We start from the raw sequence: 24,101 nt of genomic DNA, 5'->3' as shown, positions 1-24,101 counted from the left end.
GTGTTTTTGAAACATATTTACAGTGAAGGCCTCATTGCAGTCATTGATTGTTAACTGTAGTATCAGGGCCCTCTTAAAGGTAGTTTCTGTTGCCTACTGTTTCTTTCTGTGTGTCACATTTTCTGTGTCTTTATATATTTATAACTTTGGTGAAAACTGGACATTTTGACAATATAGTAACCAGATTCTGATCTCCACGTTGGTTATCACTGGTGATTTAAATATTTAAATATTTATTTAGTTCATTGGTTATTTTACTTTTTTTATATATCCTCTCAATGTAGTCTCTGATGTTGCTACCCATATGGCTCATCCTTGGATATGAGCAAGCTCTCTCTTTGAAACCTATCCACAGTTTGTTACTCTATGATCTCTTTTAAATTTCTGCCTGAGTTTCCTATATTGTTGGCATATTCAGTTGTTAACCTAGACTAATTATTAGTTCATAACTCTGGTTGTTTTCTTCATTGGTCTGGGTCACGAATTGTTCCAGAGTGAGATCCACCTACACGCTGTCCTGTTATAGGAATAATCTCACAGCAGGATGGCTTTTCTTCACTGCCTAACGCTTTCAAGTTCAAAGTAATCCACCTTTTTGCTCTTACTTGCTACCATTACTGTCATGAAAATCACAATCTCTTAATTGCTCGTCAGAAATAATCTGCATTTTTATATTGCCTTAGACTTGAACTTTCCAGCTCTCTATTCCACATAAAGTTAGTCTCCCTTAGAGAGAGCTCTAGTGCTTTCTGTTCCTATGGCCTAAGTCTCCCCTTTGGCAGGTACTTTGAATTACTGCTGCACAATACAAAAGTCCATTGTGTTTGTAGTATTTCTTACAGGCAGGTGTACAGAATTGGGACCATGTGCAGTCTTGTAAGCTTGTCTTTCCTTCTGATTGTGGAGCCTCTGCCCTACAAACAAGCTGAGGCTGGGGTTATTTGAGACCAGTATTCTTGTCCTGTCATGCATGAGGTAACTAACATTTATGTCTTACAAGAAGTATGTGTGTGGGCTAGGAAGGTGGCTCAGAGGTAGAGCACTTGCCTTGCAATGCATGAGGCCCTGGGTTCAATTCCTCAGCACCACATAAGCAAAAAGAAAAAAGCCGGAAGGGGCACTGTGGCTCAAGTGGTAGAGCGCTAGTCTTGAGCTGAAGAGCTGAGGAACAGCGCCCAGGCCCAGAGTTCAGGCCCCACAACCGGACCCAAAAAAAAAAAAAAAAAAAAGAAGTATGTGTGTGGAGAAAGGAGAATCAGACTTTACTTCCTGAAATACAGATGAACAATACAGAGCTGAGGAAGATAAGGAATGTTGATGACCAATAAAATCTTCCAGAAGAAACACAGCCTTCTACTTTGTGCTGGGAAAAGATGGAGTACCATGTTGTTGTCCCCACATACCTTGACTATAGTTTGCATTTCACTAAGGTAGAGAAAATTGGAAAAAGCATTTCATGGTTCAAGTCTTACAAAGTATATATGGTATATTTTACTAAGACTTAATAGCTTTTCTTTAATGAGAAGTTCTTTGATTCGTGTAAGTTTTTAGAACAATCTCTGGTGACTTTCACTTTTTATAATTTTCACCGGTTATTGTTTTTTCATTGGTAGAAAGGGTCCACAGAGACCATCAGGCCACCATGGGACTGTTCTAAGAATGAAAATGATAATGAATTTTGATTGTGTCTCCAAAATTTGAGACGAATGTTTTAAGTTGGGATACTTTCATTAATAATGTAAACACTGTAAATACCTGTCAAATTGTGGTATGTTTTAGGTACGATATGGTTGAAACACAACCTTGTGTCATTTAACAATGAGGATATGTTCTGAGACATATATCATCAGGTGATTTTTTTCAATGTATAAACATGATAGAGATTGTTTACACAAACTAAGATAGCTATAGTTTCATTGGGCAATATAATATAATGGGATCAGTATTGTATACATGGTCCATCATTAACCGTTATCTTAAAATATATCACCAGACAAAAAGAGATAATCATTGCTATAATTTTGTTGCATGTATTTTATATATAATTCATTTGCTTCATAGTGGTTATGTCACACCTTTGCCCTTCAAGCAGATAACCAGCAAACCCCGGCGGAATAGCTGTATCTGCCCATTAGCACTGTGGCTGACATACATAAGGTATGTAATAAATGTTGAAATGAGTTTATTTCATTTCCATTCATGGAAAGTTGAATGGAAAAATAGATGATCAGAGCAGTTTCTTAGTTTCTAATCTCCAATTTATCAATATAAAAATATGGGTGATACCCATGTTTTAATGATTCATCCTGAACAGAATAATAGGAAATGATGCTATGAGTAGCGTAACCTAAACAGCAGGGAGAGTACAGAAAGATACATGGGATCTCCTCTTCAAATATTTGAAGAATTTTAAGATGGCAACAACAGGTCACTTAATCATGTCCTTACAAGCATGAGCACACACATATGAAACTGTCCATGCTTACTTCATTCTTAGAGTAGTATCATCAGGGACTCCTGTCATGACTGCTATTATTCATTAGTTGTACATTTGGGAGTTTACAGTAGAAGAAGGGCAAAGAGAACTCTGAGGTACTAGAAGACAGATGGATGAGAAGAATCATGACTTAAGAAAATACCAGGGAACCAAGCATTTGGAAAATATTCAATATCTTAAGACTCCATTATAATGCAAAAACTATACTTCATACAATTCAATTTTATTAAATTTGTGGTCACATTATTGCAAAGTTAATAAACCTACATAGCTAATGGGTCAGGAGTCCCAAGTGTCCTTTGCAAGGCTTAGTAACACTTTATTCTCAAATTTGCTTTGTTGGAGTATCTTCTAGATTTACGGCAGTAATTCCAGAAATTCTTTGATAGTAGCTCCTGTTGTCATGAACAAAACAGAGAAACTAGAATACTAGGTCTCCAAAATCCACTTAGCATACAGAATGGAAATACCAGTCATTTCCAAGCCTCACCTTGACCTCTCCCCTCCACATTCCTACTTCCTCTCTAATATTCTTTATCAAACTAAGAGCACATTTTAGCAAGCCCTGATTTAACAGTAATTGACTATTATGTCATATTGTCTTGATTCATATTACCATCGAAGCTCTCATGACAAGTCCTCTTAGGGAAATCAAAATGCAATCTATTGTTGATTATAAGTGATGATAGAAGACAGCACTGTGTTTCAAAGCTCAGTTTTAGCTCTTTCCCTTTTTTGAGATGATCAATGACCATGAAAATCACCATTGTAGTGATCTTGTCCATGAAGTCACCTCTCCGTTACATGATTTTAGTAATTTTCATTCCAAAGTGCTGTTACATATTTGTGCTTTTCAAATTGAGCAAGCGAGTTACTAAAAATGCTGTTAAAATACAGACTGATCAGTAAGTTTTGGTTGGAGAATTTCTAACAAGTTCTCAAGGAATGCTTCCTCTGCTCCAAATAATATTAAATAAAATTAGCCCAAACTAAAACGTGGCTATTTACCATAGTCCATTCCTGTCTCAGTCTGAAGTAACTGTCTACACCTAGGTAGCCACATCCTTTGAAGTTTGGATGTACTTTCAGAAAGCCTCTTCCTAAGTGCACAGGCTATGGTCCTGAAGTCCCCACCCCAACCTCTGACAAAAAAAAAATTCACCATGAGAAATTAGGAGAGGGTAGTTGTCAGGCAGTATAAATTTCCAAGGCTTTTATTGTATAATTCAGTGAAGTTTTAGATATGATCCCTAGTAGTTTCATTATTTTCAGCCTTATTAAGCATGCTATTTCTTCTACTACTTTTCTTACATGAAATGTGAAGCATATATTTAGGGCTATGAATATATTTAAAATCTCCTGCCTTCTGATTTTTTAAGCCAAACAATCTTATTCATTGTGAAGATTTTCATCCAGAAAGCACTTTAAAACAAACATCATCAACAAAAATTCCATAGAATCTATCTTTTTATGATTTGGCAATATCTCCATGACTTAGTGCTAATTTCAAAATCACATTACTTTATTAATGTATCAGTGAATAAAATGTGGTCCATCCTTTGATTTCTGTACATACAGCACTCTCACCAGGAGCAGTTGAAGAAAAAAATAACTGTTAATTGAATGTAATAAAACTTACTACTAGCTGAGGGGTTGAATATTTTAAAGCTTCTTGCAATATACTTTTTAAAGTGAGTAATCTCAGCACTAGTGAGGCTATGTTAGGAGGATACCGAGTTCTAGACTATCTTGAGTACATACTGAATTCCATACAAAGTAAGACTTTGTCAGAAAAACAAGCCAAAACAAACAATAAATAAGTAAATATTATAATGTTATACAGTAATGTGTATTCAACATTGGAAGAAAAAATCATTTTAATAATACTAATTGAACATTTGGCCATATGACTGGAAATTGGTATTTCAACAGTGTCTATGGATAAGAAATACTTATTATTTCATATGAAAAATCTGAAATTTAGAAGGAGCTGTTTTACCATTTTGTCATTATTAACACTGTTTCACTGAGGATTAAATAACCTAGAGAAATAGGCAAAAACATGCACTCAGCATGCAAAGTGAAGCAGTTCATTCACACATATTTTTATCTTGAAAGGACATTTTACTAAGATGTTTCAGTTCAACTCTTAATTTCTATTTAAAGCTCAATAGCCTATAGTGATTTCTATCTTCTAAAATTCTATAGTAACTGTACAACTCAAATAGTAATCATTTAATTGTATTTCACAGGTTATATTTTGTATGGATGCTGTCCCACCAGCCATAAGAGGAAGAGCTCCCACAGCAGGCACCATTCAGTTACTGTCCTTTCTCCTAATTCTGTTTTACTCTTGGAACTGTTCCATTACATTCTTTTTAATCTAAAGGTAAATAAACAATAATTCATGTTCTTAAGCATCATTCTTCTATATTGACAATACTAAATCCTCCCTGCCCAGAAGATGCAGCTTTGTGGGTCAATTTTTTCATGATTTTTCTGATGACATCATCCTAATCCAAACAATATTAATTGTACACAGTAAACAGGTAAAATTATAAAGTATACACACATCAGTTCTGAATGCAGATCTTTATATACTGTCTCACTCTAAACATTAAACTTTTATACAACTTACCATTTTCAGTAAAGCTTTTTGCTTATAGAAAAGCAGACACATCATAACTATAACAAATACAAAGACAAAAACAAATGGCATCACAAAAAATATCAAAGTTTTCTTCCATCTGTCACCTAGGATTAAAAAATAACAAAAAGAGAACAGTTAGAGGCTTATACCTATTTTTAAAACTCAATTACTTTATAAACTCCTAGTAAATAGTGAAAAATTGAGTTAAGCTGTCATTCTTGTTGGTGCATGAGCACCTAATTTTTACACAGAACAAGTTTACTAAACTGTCACAACTCTTAGTTTTACTTAGAAAAATAGCTCCCAAAAATACATTTCTTATCTCATGATTTTACTTCAAATTTGACTATGTGAAATTCTTCATTAAAAATGATAAAATAATTTTAGTCAAACAATTCAGCAAACATGTTCTCTGTTCCTCTTAAGTCTCAATGAGTCAGGTGATCTCATCTGCACTCATCAGATAGTGCAAGAAGCAGGATTTTCAGTAATCTTCAATGGAGATACACATGTATAATGGAGCTATTTTTTTAAGCTCACCTTTCAAAAGGTGTCTCACAATTTTTTTGTTCTTTTTTGATGGTTTTAAAAGTTTAAATGGTTCTGATGCATAATGAGAAAAGAGTAATGACTAGTCAAAAGATTGTCCTTCCCAAATTAGCATCTTTTGCTTGCTGTGGAATAACAAAGTAGAATATATTGAATCTTAGACTCTAACCTACAAATGTCTCCTCATTTATTTATTTGTCTCATTACTTTATGAACTTATTTTCTACTAGAAAATTACTTGTAAAATTCATAAACTCAGCTAAGATTTGAAAGGTTATTTTCCAGAGAAATGGCTGACAAGTTTTCTGGCATGCAAAATTCACTGAAAGAAAACAGGAAGTTCCTTTGCTGAGGCTCTACTTCCTTTCAATACACAAGATATTATGTTTATTTAAGTATTATTATCCTATTTACCAATAACTTGAAATAGCAATAATAAATTATTCCAAAGAACTAAGTGCCCATACAAGTAAAACAAAATCCTCATTCCCAATTTAAGTCTACCAAAAGATATCATTAAATTAAAAAAAACTTTATCAAAATTACTAGTAAGACTGTATGTAACACACCTGAAAGGATGAATCTTTTAGAATGTAGTTAAAAACTCATTATATCCACTTTATATAATGCATTGACTAATGACAAAATTGAAATTAAGATATAACTATACATAGACTCTCCAGATTTCTAATAGCAGTGACAAAAATAAAAAACATAGAAATAGTAAGTACTTTCCGATTGCATATGTGCTGTGATTACTTGAGTTCTCCCATACACTGCCAACTTTTTTTTATCTACACTCCATTACCCATAAGTAAGAGGTGTACTGAATGTCTGATAAGTTTGGTCTGTTTATTTCTTGTTCCTGCTCAATTTGTAAATAAAGAGAAGTTTTTGAGATTAGTGTTCTTTTTTTACTCCTGTGTTTCTAATTCCTGAAAGGAGTCCGATGCATTCTAAGTGCTTAATAAATGTGTAATGAGTGAGGTGGAAAAAAAATAGCACTATATTTATTGGGAGATAATAGCAATCCCACTACACTAGAATCACAAGAAAGATGATAGAATTAATAGAAATAAACCTGTCTCTACCTATAGCTGAATCCATCTCCATATACATGAAAGCAATATTAGATTTGCTTCTTTGACTATTTCATAATTACTACTCATTTCTATTAATAAAGTTAATGGATTCTGAAGTTTAATCTCATTCTTTAGGCTTCTTAAGATCATACTGCTAGCTAATTTGAATGCCTTTTATGTTATCACTTTAAATCAGTGTTGGAAGTGAAGATAATGTATTTTAATCATAATAATTAGAAACTTTTTCATTAGATGTAGTACTAGAAACTTGTAAATAAGTGTGTGATGACCTATCCTTACTTTTTAGAAACTAAAAATCTAAGAAAATACTAATTTAAATAGGCTCCTGATGTTCCACAAAAAGAGCCAGCATATTTTCTTTACTGACAAAAAAACAGGAATGTTCATATTAAAAATACAAGACTTTGGAATAAATGAACATAAGAAATATTGATGCATTTTATAGGAAAAAACACAATAAGACTCTTAGTTTTAAATGAATATTAGCTTTTCAACAACTCTGTCCTGTGCACCTGCTAACTTTTCTTCTCTACTGATAGACTAGATGCAACAGCCTTTAATTTTCACTATTACAAAATACAATGAACAGAAATTAATTTTTACTGTATTTGATGTAGGTATAATTTGTGGAGGGGAATATGGACCCATTGCAACAATGAGATGTACAAGACTTTATGTCAAAAAACGAACTTTACAATTTTGGCGTGGGAGGGGGGGAGACGCAGGGCGGTGGGGAGGGAAGAGATGTAAGAGGAAACAAAGGAGGAGGCAACAATGCTTGATAAAAAATGTATTCATGGGCTGGGAAGATGGCTCAGTGGTAGAGTGCTTGCCTTGCATGCACGAGGCCCTGGGTTCGATTCCTCAGCACCACATAAGAAAAAAGAAAAAAGCCAGAAGTGGCGCTGTGGCTCAAGTGGTAGAGCCCTAGCCTTGAGCTGAAAAGCTGAGGGACAGTGCCCAGGCCCAGAGTTCAGGCCCCATGACGGGACCCCCGTAAAAAAAGAAATGTACTCATTACCTTGCCCATGTAATTGTAACCCTTCTGTACAGTATTTTCACAATAAAAAAAATACTACACCATTTAATTTTTTAAAAAAGAAGTTAATTTTGCTAGCAAACATTCCATTTAGTTGCTTACACTACTTTAAGCACATACCTTTCCAGCATTGTTCATTACTCCACTCACTCCAAATTCCATCATCTGAGCAATATATATTCACTTTGCTTCTTACTGAAAAGCACAGTTGTTGACTTCCATTTGATGTTTGTGGGATGTTTATTTCATTTTCAACTGTGGTAGTCTGAAAGCCAAAGGGGGGGCGGAAGATGTCATTAGTTGACCTAACTGCAGCTAGACAGAGTCTGTCATTTATAAAACCATTTTAACATAAAATACACACATAAAAAACTAGCAGGATTATCTCCTACTGTTTGATGAGATATTTTAAAATTTATCTTTCTTCCCTTCCTTATTTATTTTTTTGTCAGTCGTGGGGCTTGAACTCTGGGCCTGGGCACTGTCCCTCCACTCTTCAGCTCAACGCAAGCACTCTACCACTTGAGCCACAGCACCACTTCCAGTTTTCTAGTGGTTAATTGGAGATAAGAGTCTCACGGACATTCCTGCCCAGCTGGCTCTGAACCATGATCCTCAGATTTCAGCCTTCTGAGTAAGTAGAATTATAGGTCTGAGCCACTTGCACCTGGCCCCTTCCTTATTTCTACTTTGAATATTTTCTAGAGTGCTGATGGGTTACTTGTAATAAAGAGTAACATTTGGCAGGGCAAGATTTTTAGGTGGTTTTCCTGTCTATAATGTTCAATTTTGGACCTGTGTAAAATTTCCAGATTCCATAAAGTAGAAGATGGTGCATGCACTGAATTACCAAAAGACATAGCCATCATATGAATTTTTTTCCTTTTTCTCATTTTTAAAAAAATCTTTATTTGTACAAAGGAATTGCTATTTAACAAAACAGTTTATGAATATAATGCATCTTTCAAGAATCTCACCCAATGAATCTTGTTTTTATAGAAACTATAGAATTTTTATGGAAACTATATCCATATAGCTGTTTCTTTTCTTATTCTAGTTAACTTTCAAAATACTCACGTAATAGTATTGAAGGATTGGCCTGAAACTTTTAGATATTAGAATATGAAAAAATGAGTGATCACAAATATGTGCGTGCACATACACACAAACAAATGCTGAAAACATTTTACATTTTAAAGAGCTGCAGAGTCTTTCTCATTCAAAATTTCTTTTTTTTTCTTCTTTTTTCTTTTTTATTAATGTTTTTTATTGTGAAAATACTGTACAGAGGGTTTACAATTACATGAGCAAGGTAATGAGTACATTTCTTATCAAGCATTGTTGCCTCCTCCTTTGTTTCCCCTTACCATTCCTCCCCTTCCTCCCATCCCCCCTCTACCAAAGTTGTAAAGTTCGCTTTTTGATATAACAAAATTTCTTTTGTTACAACTTATAGGCAGAGGCAACAATGCTGGATAAGAAATGTACTCATTACTTTACTCATGTAACCCCTTTGTACAGTATTTTCACAATAAAAAACTTAATTAAAAAAAAACATCCTGGGAAACATTACAATATAATGTAGACATAAGTTGACTGATGTTTATTCTAGTTCTACCTTAATAACTAGATTCTGAAGTCAGTTCATCCCACAACCCCCAGAGACCTTGCAAATTAATCCAATTATCAATTTTGAGATTGATTTAATCTATTCTGTATATGAAGTAGATTAATTAGAGCCAGTGGCTCACCTATTTGTCTCCACCTCACCCTAAATTGGAAACTAAAGAATCAAAATAATCAAAACAATGTAGGGTTAAAGGCATCACCATTTTATTGATGCTGGGAGGTAACTGGTCACACATGCATTGCTTACTTCCTTTGTTACAAGCTCCATTGCTCTGGTTAAGACGATATCTTACAAGCCTGCCATATTCTAATCCTGACTTCATGGCTGTATTTTGTGATTGTTGCTTTTACCCAAAGACTCTCACAATCCATTTTAGTTTTTCAGCAACTTTTTCTGACAAAAATTTAGAAACAAATGACTAGGGTTTCAAGCTACATCCAAGGTTCTATGTAGCTTTAAAATTGGCGTGATTCAACAGGATCACACCTATAATCCTAGCTACTCAAGAGGCTGAGATCTGAGGATCATGTTTCAAAGCCAGCCCAGGCAGTTATGTCCATACAACTTTTATCTCCACTTAATCACCAGAAAACCAGAAGTGGCTCAAAGAGGTAGAGTACTAGCCAGTGCCCAGTCCCTGAATTCAAGCCCCAGGACAAAATTGTTGTGATGATTATACTTTTAGATGGCAAAAAGCTTTCTTGGGTCCACTAAATCTAGCTCTCTGCAAATTTGACATACTTATCATGTTCCCTCCATCATATGGATAGCAATTGATTTTGGTTCTCAAGTTCCCTATATTTAAAAACCTGCATTTATGATTTTCCAAAATAAATGCAATATTCATACCATACAGGAAGAATTATCTTCTGTGAACATAATTTCATAAATGAAACATCTTGCAGGAATGGGTCCTTCAGGTGTGTTCCATTTCAGATTAACTTCAAATGAATTCTTCACAGTAAGACTAAGAGTGTTTGGTGGCAAAGGTTTAACTGAAAAACATAAAAGAAACCATTTTAACATAGTTTGCAGTAGCTCTTACCCAATCCTGGGCACATCTGATATCAAAAGCATTCAAGGATAAACCACATGGTTCCAGGTTATCTTCTATTATATGAATAAAAATCAGAGTTGTTTGCCAACCAAGGAGAGCTTATTGAGATATTTGAGTTTTTTAAACAACACTTTTAAAATATAAATGTCACATTAGCAAATATTTAAGCCCAAGAGAAATGTTAGAAGACCCAAACCATTGCAATATTTTCCCCATTTTGCAACTTTAAAAATAACCACCCCAATAGGTATCACTATTTCTCTTACTGGTAGCTAACCCTTATGTAGTGCTTACATAGTACATAGAAAGTGGCCCAACCCGATTCAAACAAACGTCTTACTGGTTATAAACTCTTTTAATGGTTATAACTAGAACTAGACTTAGAAAATAGCCAACCCCTTATCTAGAGGCCTCAGAATAAGATTTTATAAGTACTCCATGGCTAAACCAGACTTCAAAAATTTGCTTCATACTTTATTCCATTTCTGCTCTCTTTACACTTCTTTAAGGCTCTCTATCTCTTTCATTCTCTCACATTCTTGCTCTCATCTACCTCTTTCATTGGAAAAACTAGAAACAATGAATTTGAATTTAAAGTTGTTTGTTTATATCACCTATATTTTGAAGCTGAAAAATGAAATAGCTGGATCTGATAGGTTTGGATTTTGATGATCCATTAACACAGATAAAGAAATCTTTATAGTCTGATGACTCCAAATAGGGCATCCTGCATCCAGTGTTCTTTCCATGAGCTTTGATGTAATCAACACACTGTAATGCATGATCCAAGCCCTCATACCTGTAAAAAGAAGCATTTAGAGAATTATACTTAATGATATTATAACATTTTCAATTGTCTTAATATGTCATGTAAATAAGTCAATTGAATAACAAACTATTTCATATGCACCTACTGTTTACCATATGTATGATAAATGCAAGGGTTACAACAGCAAGTAAAGCAGATCTTTTATGGGGTTTCATAGAGTTCATAATCCAATGGGAAATGTCACAAACTCCAAAGAAAAAATAAAGATCTTACTCATATCCTTAGTTTATGGCAACTCGTCAACAGAGTCTAAAAATCCAACACAAAGATTTCTATTAAGAAAATCTTGGAGGGGGCTGGGAAGGTGGCTCAGTGGTAGAGCGCTTGCCTTGCATGCATGAGGCCCTGGGTTTGATTCCTCAGCACCACATAAGCAGGAAAAAAAACCGGAAGTGGCGCTGTGGCTCAAGTGGTAGAGTGCTAGCCTTGAGCTGAAGAGCTGAGGGACAGCACCCAGGCCCAGAGTTCAGGCCCCACGACCGGACCCAAAAAAAAAAAAAAAAAAAAAAAGAAAAGAAAATCTTGGGTCATGCTGCCTTTTAAGTGTTTTACTAGGAAAATTATTTTACAAGAAATTATATTTTAAAGCAGAATTCAAAGAATATTGTTTTTAATAAAATGAATTAAAATCTTCAACACAACACACTCAAAGTATAAATCTCAGAAAATCCAACTTGGGTGGGCCAGGCACAAAAATTATGTTAAATGAAGAAAGTCAGGCCCAGAGACACAAAGAATGCATGGTTTCTCCTATATGTGGAAGCTAGATTAGCTATAAACTTGAGTGGTATGTAAGTGTATAAAAATATATTAACTGAAAAATGATAGATTCAAGGGAGATCTTAAATAATGAAATTCCTCAGAAAGGCAAAATCAAAGTTCAACAAAATGAAATACCAGAAAGCAGGTGCTTGAAAGGGAAGAATGCAGCCAAGAATCTAATGATCCAATATATACCCTATAAACTTAAGAAGAGTGAAGGAAAGACTAGGTAGGGGAGGAATAGGTGAGAATGTTGCAAGGGGTGACATTGATCAACTGCTTTGTACAACCATTTCAAGATGATAATAAAGACAAGAAAGAGAAGTTGGCAAGTAAATGTTTAATTTTTACATTCTCCTGAACAAGAAATAAAGAAATGTTACCATATCATTTAAAGTGAATCTTATTCCAGTAAAAAAAAAAGTGAATGGAAATTGGGGGAGAGGGGTTCGTTTTAATTTCCAAAATAACAAATGCATGGTTTGTTTTCTTAAATAATATTTTAAGGGGCTGGGGGTTTAGCCCAGCAGAAGGGTGCCCGCCTGGCGTGCAAGACCCTGGGTTCAGTCCTCAGCCCTGGAAAAAAAGAAAACAATAATAATATTTTAAGAATAACTGACTTTATAAAATATGATATTCGCCTTAAAAGCAGCCCAAAACACCTTTAAAAGGCTAAAGAGCAGTTAACAAGTTGCTACAGGTCTTTACCTTAAGCAGAGTTGGAAAAATTATAATCGATTAGTTACAAGAAACAGTTCACTTGATTTACACGTGGGAGACTTGAGTGCTGGGCCTGAATTTATACAAATTGACTTTCTGTCAGAGTAAAAGTTTAAAGATATCTTTACAACATTAATATTTGTTTCTCCCTATTTGAGAATAAAATTCTGTTAAAGGTGAACAATGAACAAAAAGAAAGTGATTTGTCTTATTGATACTTTTATTTTTAATTACCTAGAATATTCTCTGCTTTTACCTAGAATATTGTCTGCTTTTAGTAGGTGATTAATATTTGTTGAATTAATGAAAAATGATTAGAAATAGTCCCATCCAATTTCAAGTGTGGAAATTGAGATCCTAAAATCAGAAATTACTGGCCAACATCTACCTGTTAAATGATGTGAGAACAGGGATTAGAGCTCAGTTTTTGGGAGCATTAATAGTTTACATGTAGTCACATAAATTAAAATTTTGTAAATATAGATGCCATAAAAATCTAGGCCTAAAGCTCACAAATAGTAGCACTTGGCCCATTAGTCAATTTGCTTTATTTCATAAATGCCTATGTTCTGATCCTTACCTATTAATTTGCAAGGAAATCACAATTTTTTCTATTGGTTTAGTCAATATTAGTGATAATCTACTCTGGGCACAACACTCTGGAGGTAGTCAAGAGAAATGAAAGAAATTATTTATTTTTGGGGGGGTCCTGTCATGGGGCCTGTACTCTGGGCCTGGGTGCTGTCCCTCAGCTCTTCAGCTCAAGGTTAGCGCTCTACCACTGAGCCACCTTCCCAGCCCCGAAAGAAATAATTTAAAGCCCATCAATACCCTAAAAGCTTAAGGAGACAAAGCACACATATGTGATAACTTCAAATATCATCTGGGCAATAAACAAGAACTGAAAAAGCATGGTTCAGAGAAAAACTAAACAGAAGTTAATGTGAGCTGTAAAGAGTCATTGAATCTGAATATCAGATGAGCACTCAAGAATGGATATGAGTTGGTGAAAGAGAGAGTCAGGGGCCATTCTAGAAGACAATGCACACCAAGGCATAAAAGGTCATCACATGGCTGAAAGTAGAGCTGGAATGAAGTAGAACAAGATATTCACATTGTTGATAGTAGAATCTAATGTTGGAAAATCATTGATATAATGAAACCAAGACTTAAATAGCAGCCTCAATTCTATCCTGAAGGCTATACATAGACACTAAAGGTTTTTGAATATGGGGTTGGCATATGAAGATGGAGGTAGAGGAAGATGAAGATGAAGGTGCCCCTACTATGCAGAATAAACAGGAAAGGGCAGATTGGAAGATGAAACATTAGAAGTAGATTAAACATTGGGCAACTATAGCAATAATCCAGGTAGGAAAGGAGAGGAAGAGAATCTTACAATAGAGGTGGGAAACAACAGATATGCCAATCTGCAAAGGAATGCTAAAACATGGTTGTCCTTGTTGTCATCAAACGATTAATGAACAAAAGAACTAGAATTGAGGTGGCTCTAAAAGCTTTGGTGACAGTTAACAACTATAGGAAATGTTTTAATCCAGCTTAATATGTAACTACTCTTCTAAGAGGCAAGAATAAAAAATATAGGGGAAACTAAGGAGGAGGCTACAATGCTTGATAAGAAATGTACTCATTATCTTGCCCATCTAATTGTAACCCCTCTGTACAGTATTTTCACAATAAAAAATAAATAAAAATTTTTAAAAAAGAATAAAAAATATGCCCAAATATTTTGTAACATAACTCTGAAGGAGGGAAAATTTCATCCAGTATAAAAACAGTGACCTTATTCCGATATTACTTCATAGGATTCATTGTAACATCTGTAGCCTAAGACCACTTACTCCCATTCTAAACCCAAATAATTATAATTATCATAAATATAAACCTGATAAATATAGTGATTTTAAATTTAAATATAGCTTCTTATATAGTGGATTAATTTTGATTGTCATTTTTCTAATAGAGATTCCTAAGCATAGAAATACTTACCAGAAAAACAAGTTGTAATTGGTTTCAATATGTTCACCAATGCCAGGTTTCCAAGAACAGACTAAATACTGCCAGTTATGATACACACAATTCATATCCTGAATCTTAGATTCCACACTTCCTAAGAAATGAATGAACTGTGAATATTTGAAAGGCATGGTGATGAATCATTTGTGAAATAATTAGGCAATTTTATTTTATTTCCTTTGGCCCTATCACTTCATTTAACAAACAACATGCATAATATTAAAAGGAAGTTATTGAAAATCACTTTAGTATAAGTGAGACATTCAAAACTAAAAACTTTTAAGTGTTCATTTAGTGATAGTAGTGTGTTCCAAACTATGCAAATGATTATTCCAGGATATGACAAGTAATTGAACAAATCTTCACACAGGTTCACTGATATTTCACAAACCTGAGAACTATATTAATATAATGAGATGTAGGTTTCGCCAAGCATGTTTTGTGGTTGAAAGAATTTTAAAAAGCCAGGGCTGGGAAGGTGGCTCAGTGGTAGTGTGCTTGCCTTGAATGCATGAGGCCCTGGGTTTGATTCCTAAGCACTACCTAAGCAGAAAAAGCTGGAAGTGGCGCTGTGGCTCAAGTGGTCAAAATGAGTTGAAGGGAGCTAAAGAGCTAAGGGACAGCATCCAGGCCCAGAGTTCAGGCCAATGACCAACAAAAAAAAAGAATTTTAAAAAGCCATTCATTCATTACTAAGTATTCTATTTTGTGCCACAGTGATAGAGATCCACTGTATATACAACCTGGAATCTAAGGATTATGGAATTTATTCACTATATAGATTGTTCTGGAATATTAAATGTGAAAAAGGAGTATTGTTGTAACCTTGTTCTGGTTTCCAATAAGTAGCTTCTGACCATGAACTTTGAACTTCTGATCCATTTGTACATTGGCTTGACAAAAGTGTGTGTACTTTTGCTTCAACTCCTTTGTTAAGATCAAATCCATTTTTGTAGTGTAGATTCTTAGTAATGATAGTCTGTTTGATGAAAATAAGAAACCAGGTCAAGTTTAGAAACACCTATAGTATAATGAGCCACATTAACAGACTGAGAAGTCATTAACACCTATCCAGGAGGGTTCCTCGTATCTAAAACGTGCCTGATGGTTATCATCTAAAATGTCCCACATATATTCTGGCCAAGCTCACCTCTACACACCATATCATTAAAGATCATTTGAATCTTAACATCTCACTCAAAGCAAAAAAGAAAATCACAAACTTCTAGAAGGGGAAAAAAAGGTGTTTATGGTAGATACATGAGCTCTAAGACACTTGGAACCACATAGATAATTTTCGCATTATATATAATAGCAACTGATTTGTCCTCTTTCAAATATAATATGATTCATTCAGAAATCACATAAAATAAAATCCTACAAGGAACCAGAGAAAGCTGGAGGATGAAAATTATATGTTAATAGTTCTCTATCTCCCTCCCCCGGTCTTTTGTGGGATAATTTGAACTCAAAGCCACTCACTTTTGAGGTTTGCAAGGCTGATGCTGTACACTTGCTTTACTTCCAGCCTGGAATTTTGTAGTTATTTGGATACAGACTTTTGAAGTTTTTTCTGCCCAGGCTGGCCTTAAGCCACAGTCCTCTGTATTTCAGCCTCTTGAATAGCTATGAGTACAGGCTTGAGCTAGTGGAGCCTGGCATACATTATCAGTTCTTACATTCCTGATACGTAACAGAGCATCTGGTACAAAAATCTGCTCCATACATACTTGACTCGAATTGTCCCTTGGAACTACCTAGCTGAATAAGCAGTTAACAGAATGTCTTCTTCAACAAGATCTCTGAAGAGCATGATTGCTGAGTGTATAAATAGTTTAAAATCCAATACAACTCCATGGAGACTTTTATTACAATATATGCAATATATGCAAAGATCCATACTGTGAGTTGGATACAAAGATAAATAAGACTTGGTTTGTGCAGAGGAAATCCTCACAGAACAGTAGCATATATGAGACACATATCTAAGTATACAATTGCCATGTACAAAATATGGCTTGAAGGATACCTCAAGGGCTCCTCCTGCTTAAATTTAGTCCTTAATGTAGCAATGCTGGGAGGTGATAGACTTTTTAAGAGGTAATAAGGTCACTGAGAACACTGCTTTCAGGGCAGTGCAATGCTAGTTCACCCTGTAAGAGTGGCTTAAAAAAGCAAATCTTGTCTCTTCCCACAATCTAGATTTTTATCTCACTATGTTACCCTTTCACATGTGCTGCCACTATGATGCCATCTACCGTGAAGCCCTCACAAAAGACAGTACAAATGGGGCCACACCATCCTGAACTTTTGGCCTCCAAAACCATAATTAAGATAAACTTCTTCTCTTTATCCATTATGAAGCCTAAAGTATTTTCTTATAGAAACAGAAAATGGATTTGTATTGTAAGCAACTATAAAATATAGTAAAATGGCTGGGCGCCAGTAACTCATACCTGTAATCCTAGTTACTCAGGAGGGTGCGATCTAAGGATCACAATTCAAAGCCATCTTAGGCAGGAAAATACATGTGACTCTTGTCTCTAATAAAATACTCAGAAAAAGCTAGAAGTGGCACCGTGGCTCAAGTGGTAGAGCACTTGACTTGAGCAAAAAGAGATTCAGGAACAGTGACCAGGACCTGAGATAAAGTCTCAGAACTGGCATACACACTCACATATATCTATATACATATATAATATATATGGTAAAATGTATATCACATTTTATTGATTCACTCATCTGTTATAGGACATTTGGACTGATTCCATATCCTTGCCATTGTGAATAGTGAAATAATGAACATGAACGTGAAAGTATCTTTGCTGTATCCTGGCTCATGATGTTCTGGGTAGATGCCCAGGAGTGGTACTGCTGGGTCATAGGGAAGATCTATGTTTCTACTAGTTTACATTCCCCCAACAATGCAATACACAATGGAATTTTACTCATCCATTAAAAAGAATGATTATGTCATTTGCTGGGAAATTGATGGACCTGAAACAAATCATACTAAATTGAGGTAAGCCAAGCTCAGAGAGACAAATGACACATTTTCTCTCAAATGTGGAAACTAGATCTAAAATAGAACTGAACATGAAAAACCTATACAAGACCCTAGATATTCACACCCAAACAGACTAAAGGATGCCCTTAGGGGAAGAACCCTAGGTGTAACTTCTCTGAGCATTTAAAATATTATTTATTAAAACAAACTCCAGGAAATGCAAACATGATTTTATGTTATGTTTTTGGAGATGGTGGTAGTGTTTGTTTTGCTTAGTTTTTTTTTCTTTTAGCAGGGCAAAAAGGAGTGCAGAAAGGGAGAGAAGAAGAGAGAACAAATGCAATCATGTTATTGAGTATACAATAAGTGAAAAATGTCCTATGTAACTTGTGGGCAGGGATGCAAGGGGGAAACTGGGGGAAAGCAAAGGAAGGCGGGACACTGTCTGAGAAAAAACGAGTACTCATTACCTGACTTATAAAATGGTCATCACTGTATACAATACTTTAATAATAACAATAACATTCTATTTTTTTTAAATATGGAGAAATGCTAAATAGTCTTCATAGCCTAAATTCTATAGAAAGAAGTACTTTTGTTTCCTGTGCTTGTAGTGTTACTGGTAGTCCTGAATGGGATGGAAATAAATCTGACAGGATGCACAGGAAACAGACGAATTCTTGGCAGTGTGTTATATACTAAATAGAAATATTGAGATCTAGAATAGACACTGAAGTGTCACAACAAAACACCAAATAGCCACTGTCATATTGTTTTACTTACATTCCATCTTTGACTATCTACACTTCGGTATTTTAGAACATACTCTACTGTGCATTCCTCATAATTATCCAGAGCCAGTGGAGGCTGCCATTGCATATGGAGATAACCTAAATATCCAGGGTCCACGATTTCAAAATTCTGAGGAGGGTTAACTGAAATGAAATTTAAATTATTTTTTAAGTTCTCTTTGTATTTTATGAGGACAATTACTAACTATAGATTATTTCTAAGCTGATGGATGAACAACATATAATAAATTCATACAATTAAATATTTCATGGACACAAAATAAATGAAGTACAAGTATATGCCATAACACAAAAAAATCCCTGAAACATAAATGCAAAAGGATAATCACAATTACCACATATTATTTGATTATATTTATATAAATTCATATAAGGTATTTTTTATCAGTTACAAGCCTGACTAGTAAGAATATATATATATATATATATATATATATATATATGAATATATATTTATTCTGTCCCTCAGCTCTTCAGCTTAAGGCTAATGCTCTACCACTTGAGACACAGCGCCACTTCCAAAACTATTTCTTTTTTTTTCTTTTTTCTTTATTGTGAAAGTATCGTACAGAGGGATTACAATTAGATGGGTAAAGTAATGAATCCATTTCTTATCAAGCATTGTTGCCTCCTCCTTTGTTTCCCCTTCCCATCCATTCCCATCTCCCCACCCACCCCCACCCCCACCCCCACCTCGCCAAAATTGTAAAGTTCATTTTTCAACATAATGTCTTGTACATCTCATTGTTGCAATGGGTCCACCTGTATCCCTATTTAAACTATTTGTTTTTTCCCTTCCCCTCCACAAATTATACCTACATCAAATAAAGTGAAAACAGGGGTTATACTATGGGGGAGGGACATACAAAGCAACAAAAAAATCTTATAAATATGTTAGAAACAATAGCAAGAAGGAAAAACCATTTGAGTCCTTATCTTGGGGTTTATTTCACCTAACATCAACTTATCTGAGTGTTCCTGCTTGTCTCAGACATTCACTAGTTATTGGAAATAAGGGAAACCATGGGACCTATGTTTCTTTGGGCCTGGCTTGCTTCACTTAGTATAATTTTTTCCAAAGCTTTCCATTTCCTAACAAATGGGGAGATGTCATTCTTTCTGATGGAGGCATAGCATTCCATTGTGTATATATACCACATTTTCTTGATCCATTCATCTACTGAGGGGCTTCTGGGTTGGTTCCAGATCTTAGCTATGGTAAATAATGCTGCAATAAACATAGTTGTGCTGGTAGCGTTAGTATGGTCTTGTTTGTGATCATTTGGGTAAATGCCCAAAAGTGGGATTGCTGGGTCATAGGGGAGCTCTATGTGGAGTCTTTTGAGGAATCTCCATACTGCTTTCCAAAGTGGTTGAACAAGTTTACACTCCCACCAACAATGCAGTAGGGTTCCCTTCTGTCCACATCCCCTCTAGCATCTGTTGTTATTAGAGTTCTTGATTATAGCCATTCTAACTGGGGTGAGGTGGTATCTCAATGTTGTTTTGATTTGCATTTCTTTTATGCCTAGGGAAGTTGAGCATTTCTTCATGTGTCTAATGGCCATTCTTACTTCCTCTTCAGAGAAGTTTCTCTGTAAGTCTTTAGTCCACTTATTTATCTGGCAGTTGTTTCTTTGAGGAATTGTTGTTGGGGGATTTAATTTTTTCCAAAGCTATTTCTAACAATCCATCTACTAGTTATACTTTTTCATAGTATAGGTTGAAAAGACAGTCGATATTCCAACTTTTTTAAAGATCCCATTAAAATCCATTTTTTACTTACCTTTTATCTCTGTGTTTGAAGACAAAGTACAGCCAAATATTATGCAGATAAAAAAGATACATGTACTTCTAACATCCAGACAAATAAAAGCCATTTCTCCAAAATTTAATACCTTGAATTATTGTCAATCTAAAAAGAAAAAAATATGGCATAGTAACTTTATCTTACTCCAAACAATCAAGTGACTAAAAATGATTAATAAGACTTTTGGGAGATATTGTTGTACTTTCTGCCAAAAGTTGGATAAAGCTATGATCCTTAAACCACTGAAAAAGAAATAATCAAGTTTGGAACAAGTATAATTTGAGTGGGAAGGTTCTAGTCTCGTCTTTTTAATAAGAGTAAAAACAAAGCAAAGCAAACAAAATATCTGGTCATACCGACATATCACCCTTCTCTTCAAATAGCCTTCTTTGTGAAACAGGGGTCTGACCCCCATAGTGTTCCTACTGGTACACAGAGGGCATTGTGGCATCAGTAGTCTCCATAGTGATCATCCCTAGCAACAGAGGAAAAGATTAATAAAATCTCTAACAAACTATCTTTTACCTTTCTCCTGAGAGAGCTCAGAACCTACACCAAAGTCTGCTACACCTACAAAGCAGCAATTATAGGCATGCATAGCCAAGCCTGGCCTAAAATATTCTATTTTTAAAGAAAACTTAGTGCCAGTTGCTGGTGGCTCATGCCTGTAATCTTAGCTACTCAGGAGGTTGAGAGCTGAGGATCACAGTTCAAATACAACTCGGGCAGGAAAGTCAGTGAGACTCCTACCTCTAATAAACTACTCAGAATAAGCCAGAGGTGGCACTGTGGCTCCGTGGTAGAATACTAGCCTTGTAAAAAAGAATCTCAGGGACAGCGGTCAGGACCTGAGTTCAAGCCCCAAAAGACTGCCACAAAAAGAATTTTTTAAATTAGTATTCCCAGGTCCACACATTTCTTTTTGAGTCTATATTTCTGGAACCAACAATTTCACAAACTGTTAAGGATTAAAGGTCACTTATTCCAAGATTCATACACCACCTTTCTTTTCTCCTGCATAGATTAATTCAAAGAGACAAATCCTATACCCTTTTCATCCAATCTGGTCCCTCTATATTGTTCCAATGTTGATACACATCCATTAATGACTAAAATCAAATTGGAGGTAACTGATTTATCTGAAACAATGTTAGTCAAATTATTCTTTAGATAATAGTAATTGAAATACAAACTGGCCTAAGATTACAAAGCAAACACCTCTTGATTCCCAATGCTTTGCACTTCTGCCCTACATGCTAGGTCTCAAATATTTGATTCAACATTACAAAAGCGTTTCTTTTGGGACTTCCTTCCATCTATGGCTTCCTACAGTTATTTAACCTGGCTGAATCAATATCATGCTATTTTTTAACATTCTATGCTTCATAAAATCATAAAAGGATTCCACTTCTCTTGCTGAGATCTAGCACATCTTTCAGTCTCCTCAATTCCTCTCTCTTCATCTCTACCCCAGGGTAGTCCATTGATTCATCTGTAAGTAGCTAAGTAGCCCTAGAAAACCAAAAGTGGTGCTATGGCTCTAAGTGGTAGAAAGTTGAGCAAAAGAGCTCAGGGTCAATGCCCAGGTCCTGAACTCACGTCCCATCACTGACCAAAAAGGAAAAGAAAAAAGAAAATTACCAATCTTCCACAGATCTGGTCTCATATAAGATAACAATATAGATGAACATATTGGATACTACTGGGCCTACAGAATTAAGTGTGACTTGAACCCCATATCATCTATGACAACCAAACCCTTAAAATGCTTTTAGAAAAATCCTAACACAGTTCTTTATCACTCTCTCTGTAAAATTTTCATAGCCCTGCAAAATGGGTAGCATAAATGCTAAATAGTTTAAAAATTATTTGCTTCTATTCTCATTATAGGCTACTGAAATCTGACTACTTATTAAATTAGAAATCATGGATCTGCCTAATGCATTTAAGCATAGGAAATGGGATAGGTTCCTTTTGAAGTCATTTATAGATAAATCACAAAATGAGTTCCTGAATTAGATTTAGAATCTGACAAAGACTTTTCAAATGAACACTGGAATATGTTACACAGATTTTTAAAAAAGAAAGAATAAAACAAAGGAGCCAGGGAATAGTTGTGACACTATATCCTGGTTCATTTGCCAAACATCATGCTCCACCATTGTCCCAGAGTACTCAACACAGCTGAAGCTACTGCTTGGTACAATGGCCAACAGATCCCAGCAACAACCTCAATAGGGACTTTACCAATTTTAGAGCTTAGTCATTTTCCTCATCTATATATCCTTACAGTTGCAGTTTCATATAGGCCCCTCCCTTCAAATTGCTATCTTGGCTCTGAGGCCACCTTATTAGGTAAACTATTCCCTGTTCCTACTTTCTTAGAAATGCCCTCTCACTTCTTGGAAAACTCCACAATTATGTATATATTCTTAGCATATCATAAAACATTATTCATATCCTGGTACATTTGGCTCATGCCTATAATCCTAGCAACTCAGAAGCTGAGATCTGGAAAATCTCAGTTCAAAGCCAGACTGGACAGAAAAGTCCAGGAAACTCCATCTCCAAAATGGCCACCAAAAAGCTGGGCTGCAAGCATAGCTCAAAAGATAGAATGCCAGTCAAGAAAGCTTAACACTTGGTACCATAAGAAAAAAATCTATTCATACAAATGCTTAAGCGTATGAGCTCTGAGTACTTGACATTTCATCAAGCTGACATCCTTTAGTTTCCTTTGGGGTGTACTATTACTTTATGATCAATTCTATTTTTATAAAACCTAGAATTTGCTTGTGTAAATCTAATAAAGTCTTCCATGAGTTAATGCCTTAATTCTTTCTTCCTTGAAAGCAAGGACTTGCCATCTGTCTCCCCTGATAAATATGAACAAAATTGTGTTGTTGGCTTACAAATTATGAGACTCATTAGGGCAGCCAGGGCTTTACCAGGAAGACTTGAACTTTCTACAATAAGGACAAAGGTGAGATGAGAAGGAAATGCAGATATGTAAGATTTGAAAAGTTTCAGATATAGTCTATACCCTGTGTTTCACAGATACCACCACTGATGTGGTCTGATCTCTTTATTTCTGTGTGTGTAATGAAGAAGATAATTTTACTGTCAAATCTGTGTGTGTAATGAAGAAGATAATTTTACTGTCAAAGAAAAATATCCATTATGAATTGCTGCATGAGAACTAGAATTAATCTAAACATATGTGGCAATTCAAAAGTATGATTTTTCAAAGTTATAGTAATAATCTCCCTTCCATCAAAAATTAAAGCAATTAATTACACACTATTGAAAGAACAAAAAAACTGAAAAATGTATGATCCGACTGAAAAAAGTATGATGCAAGTTAAAATCAAATAATACATAGAATGATTTGGAGAATTAAGGTTATGAGAGAAAACAATCCATTTCTTGATGCTTGGAATGTTTTCTTTAATGATGTAGAATTGGATAAGCAGAGGATATATGTATCCTGGTTTACCTGTGAATACTTTTATTTTCTCAAAAACATCACTATTAATTATTGGTTTGAAGCAAAAGGTCACTAAAAGTATAGTCATTTGAATTTATTCAGCACTTCTGGA

At 35.0% G+C, this 24,101-nt stretch overlaps 1 protein-coding gene across 2 annotated transcripts in view; it reads right to left on the bottom strand.

Moving 5' to 3' along the window:
• Window positions 1–2,705: 2,705 nt before the first annotated feature.
• Window positions 2,706–24,101, bottom strand: part of Il13ra2 (interleukin 13 receptor subunit alpha 2) — a 46,945-nt gene continuing 25,549 nt past the window's right edge. Inside the window, exons 2-11 of one of the 2 annotated variants that reach the window (XM_070038970.1) lie at window positions 20,859–20,977; window positions 20,479–20,607; window positions 18,664–18,815; window positions 15,699–15,852; window positions 14,847–14,967; window positions 11,140–11,324; window positions 10,318–10,463; window positions 7,959–8,103; window positions 5,136–5,251; window positions 2,706–2,892 (exon numbers count right to left, since the gene is read on the bottom strand). In XM_070038970.1, coding sequence (XP_069895071.1) covers window positions 2,806–2,892; window positions 5,136–5,251; window positions 7,959–8,103; window positions 10,318–10,463; window positions 11,140–11,324; window positions 14,847–14,967; window positions 15,699–15,852; window positions 18,664–18,815; window positions 20,479–20,572 — 1,200 coding nt within the window. In that variant the 5' untranslated portion in view covers window positions 20,573–20,607; window positions 20,859–20,977 and the 3' untranslated portion in view covers window positions 2,706–2,805. The remainder of the gene's footprint in view (window positions 2,893–5,135; window positions 5,252–7,958; window positions 8,104–10,317; window positions 10,464–11,139; window positions 11,325–14,846; window positions 14,968–15,698; window positions 15,853–18,663; window positions 18,816–20,478; window positions 20,608–20,858; window positions 20,978–24,101) is intronic. The other variant, XM_070038969.1, reaches the window with a different exon arrangement.

This window comes from Dipodomys merriami, unplaced genomic scaffold (assembly GCF_024711535.1).
Source record: "Dipodomys merriami isolate MVZ:Mamm:240054 unplaced genomic scaffold, mDipMer1.0.p SCAF_3, whole genome shotgun sequence".
Lineage (NCBI taxonomy): Eukaryota > Metazoa > Chordata > Mammalia > Rodentia > Heteromyidae > Dipodomys > Dipodomys merriami.
This window is presented reverse-complemented; position numbering and strand designations above follow the sequence as displayed.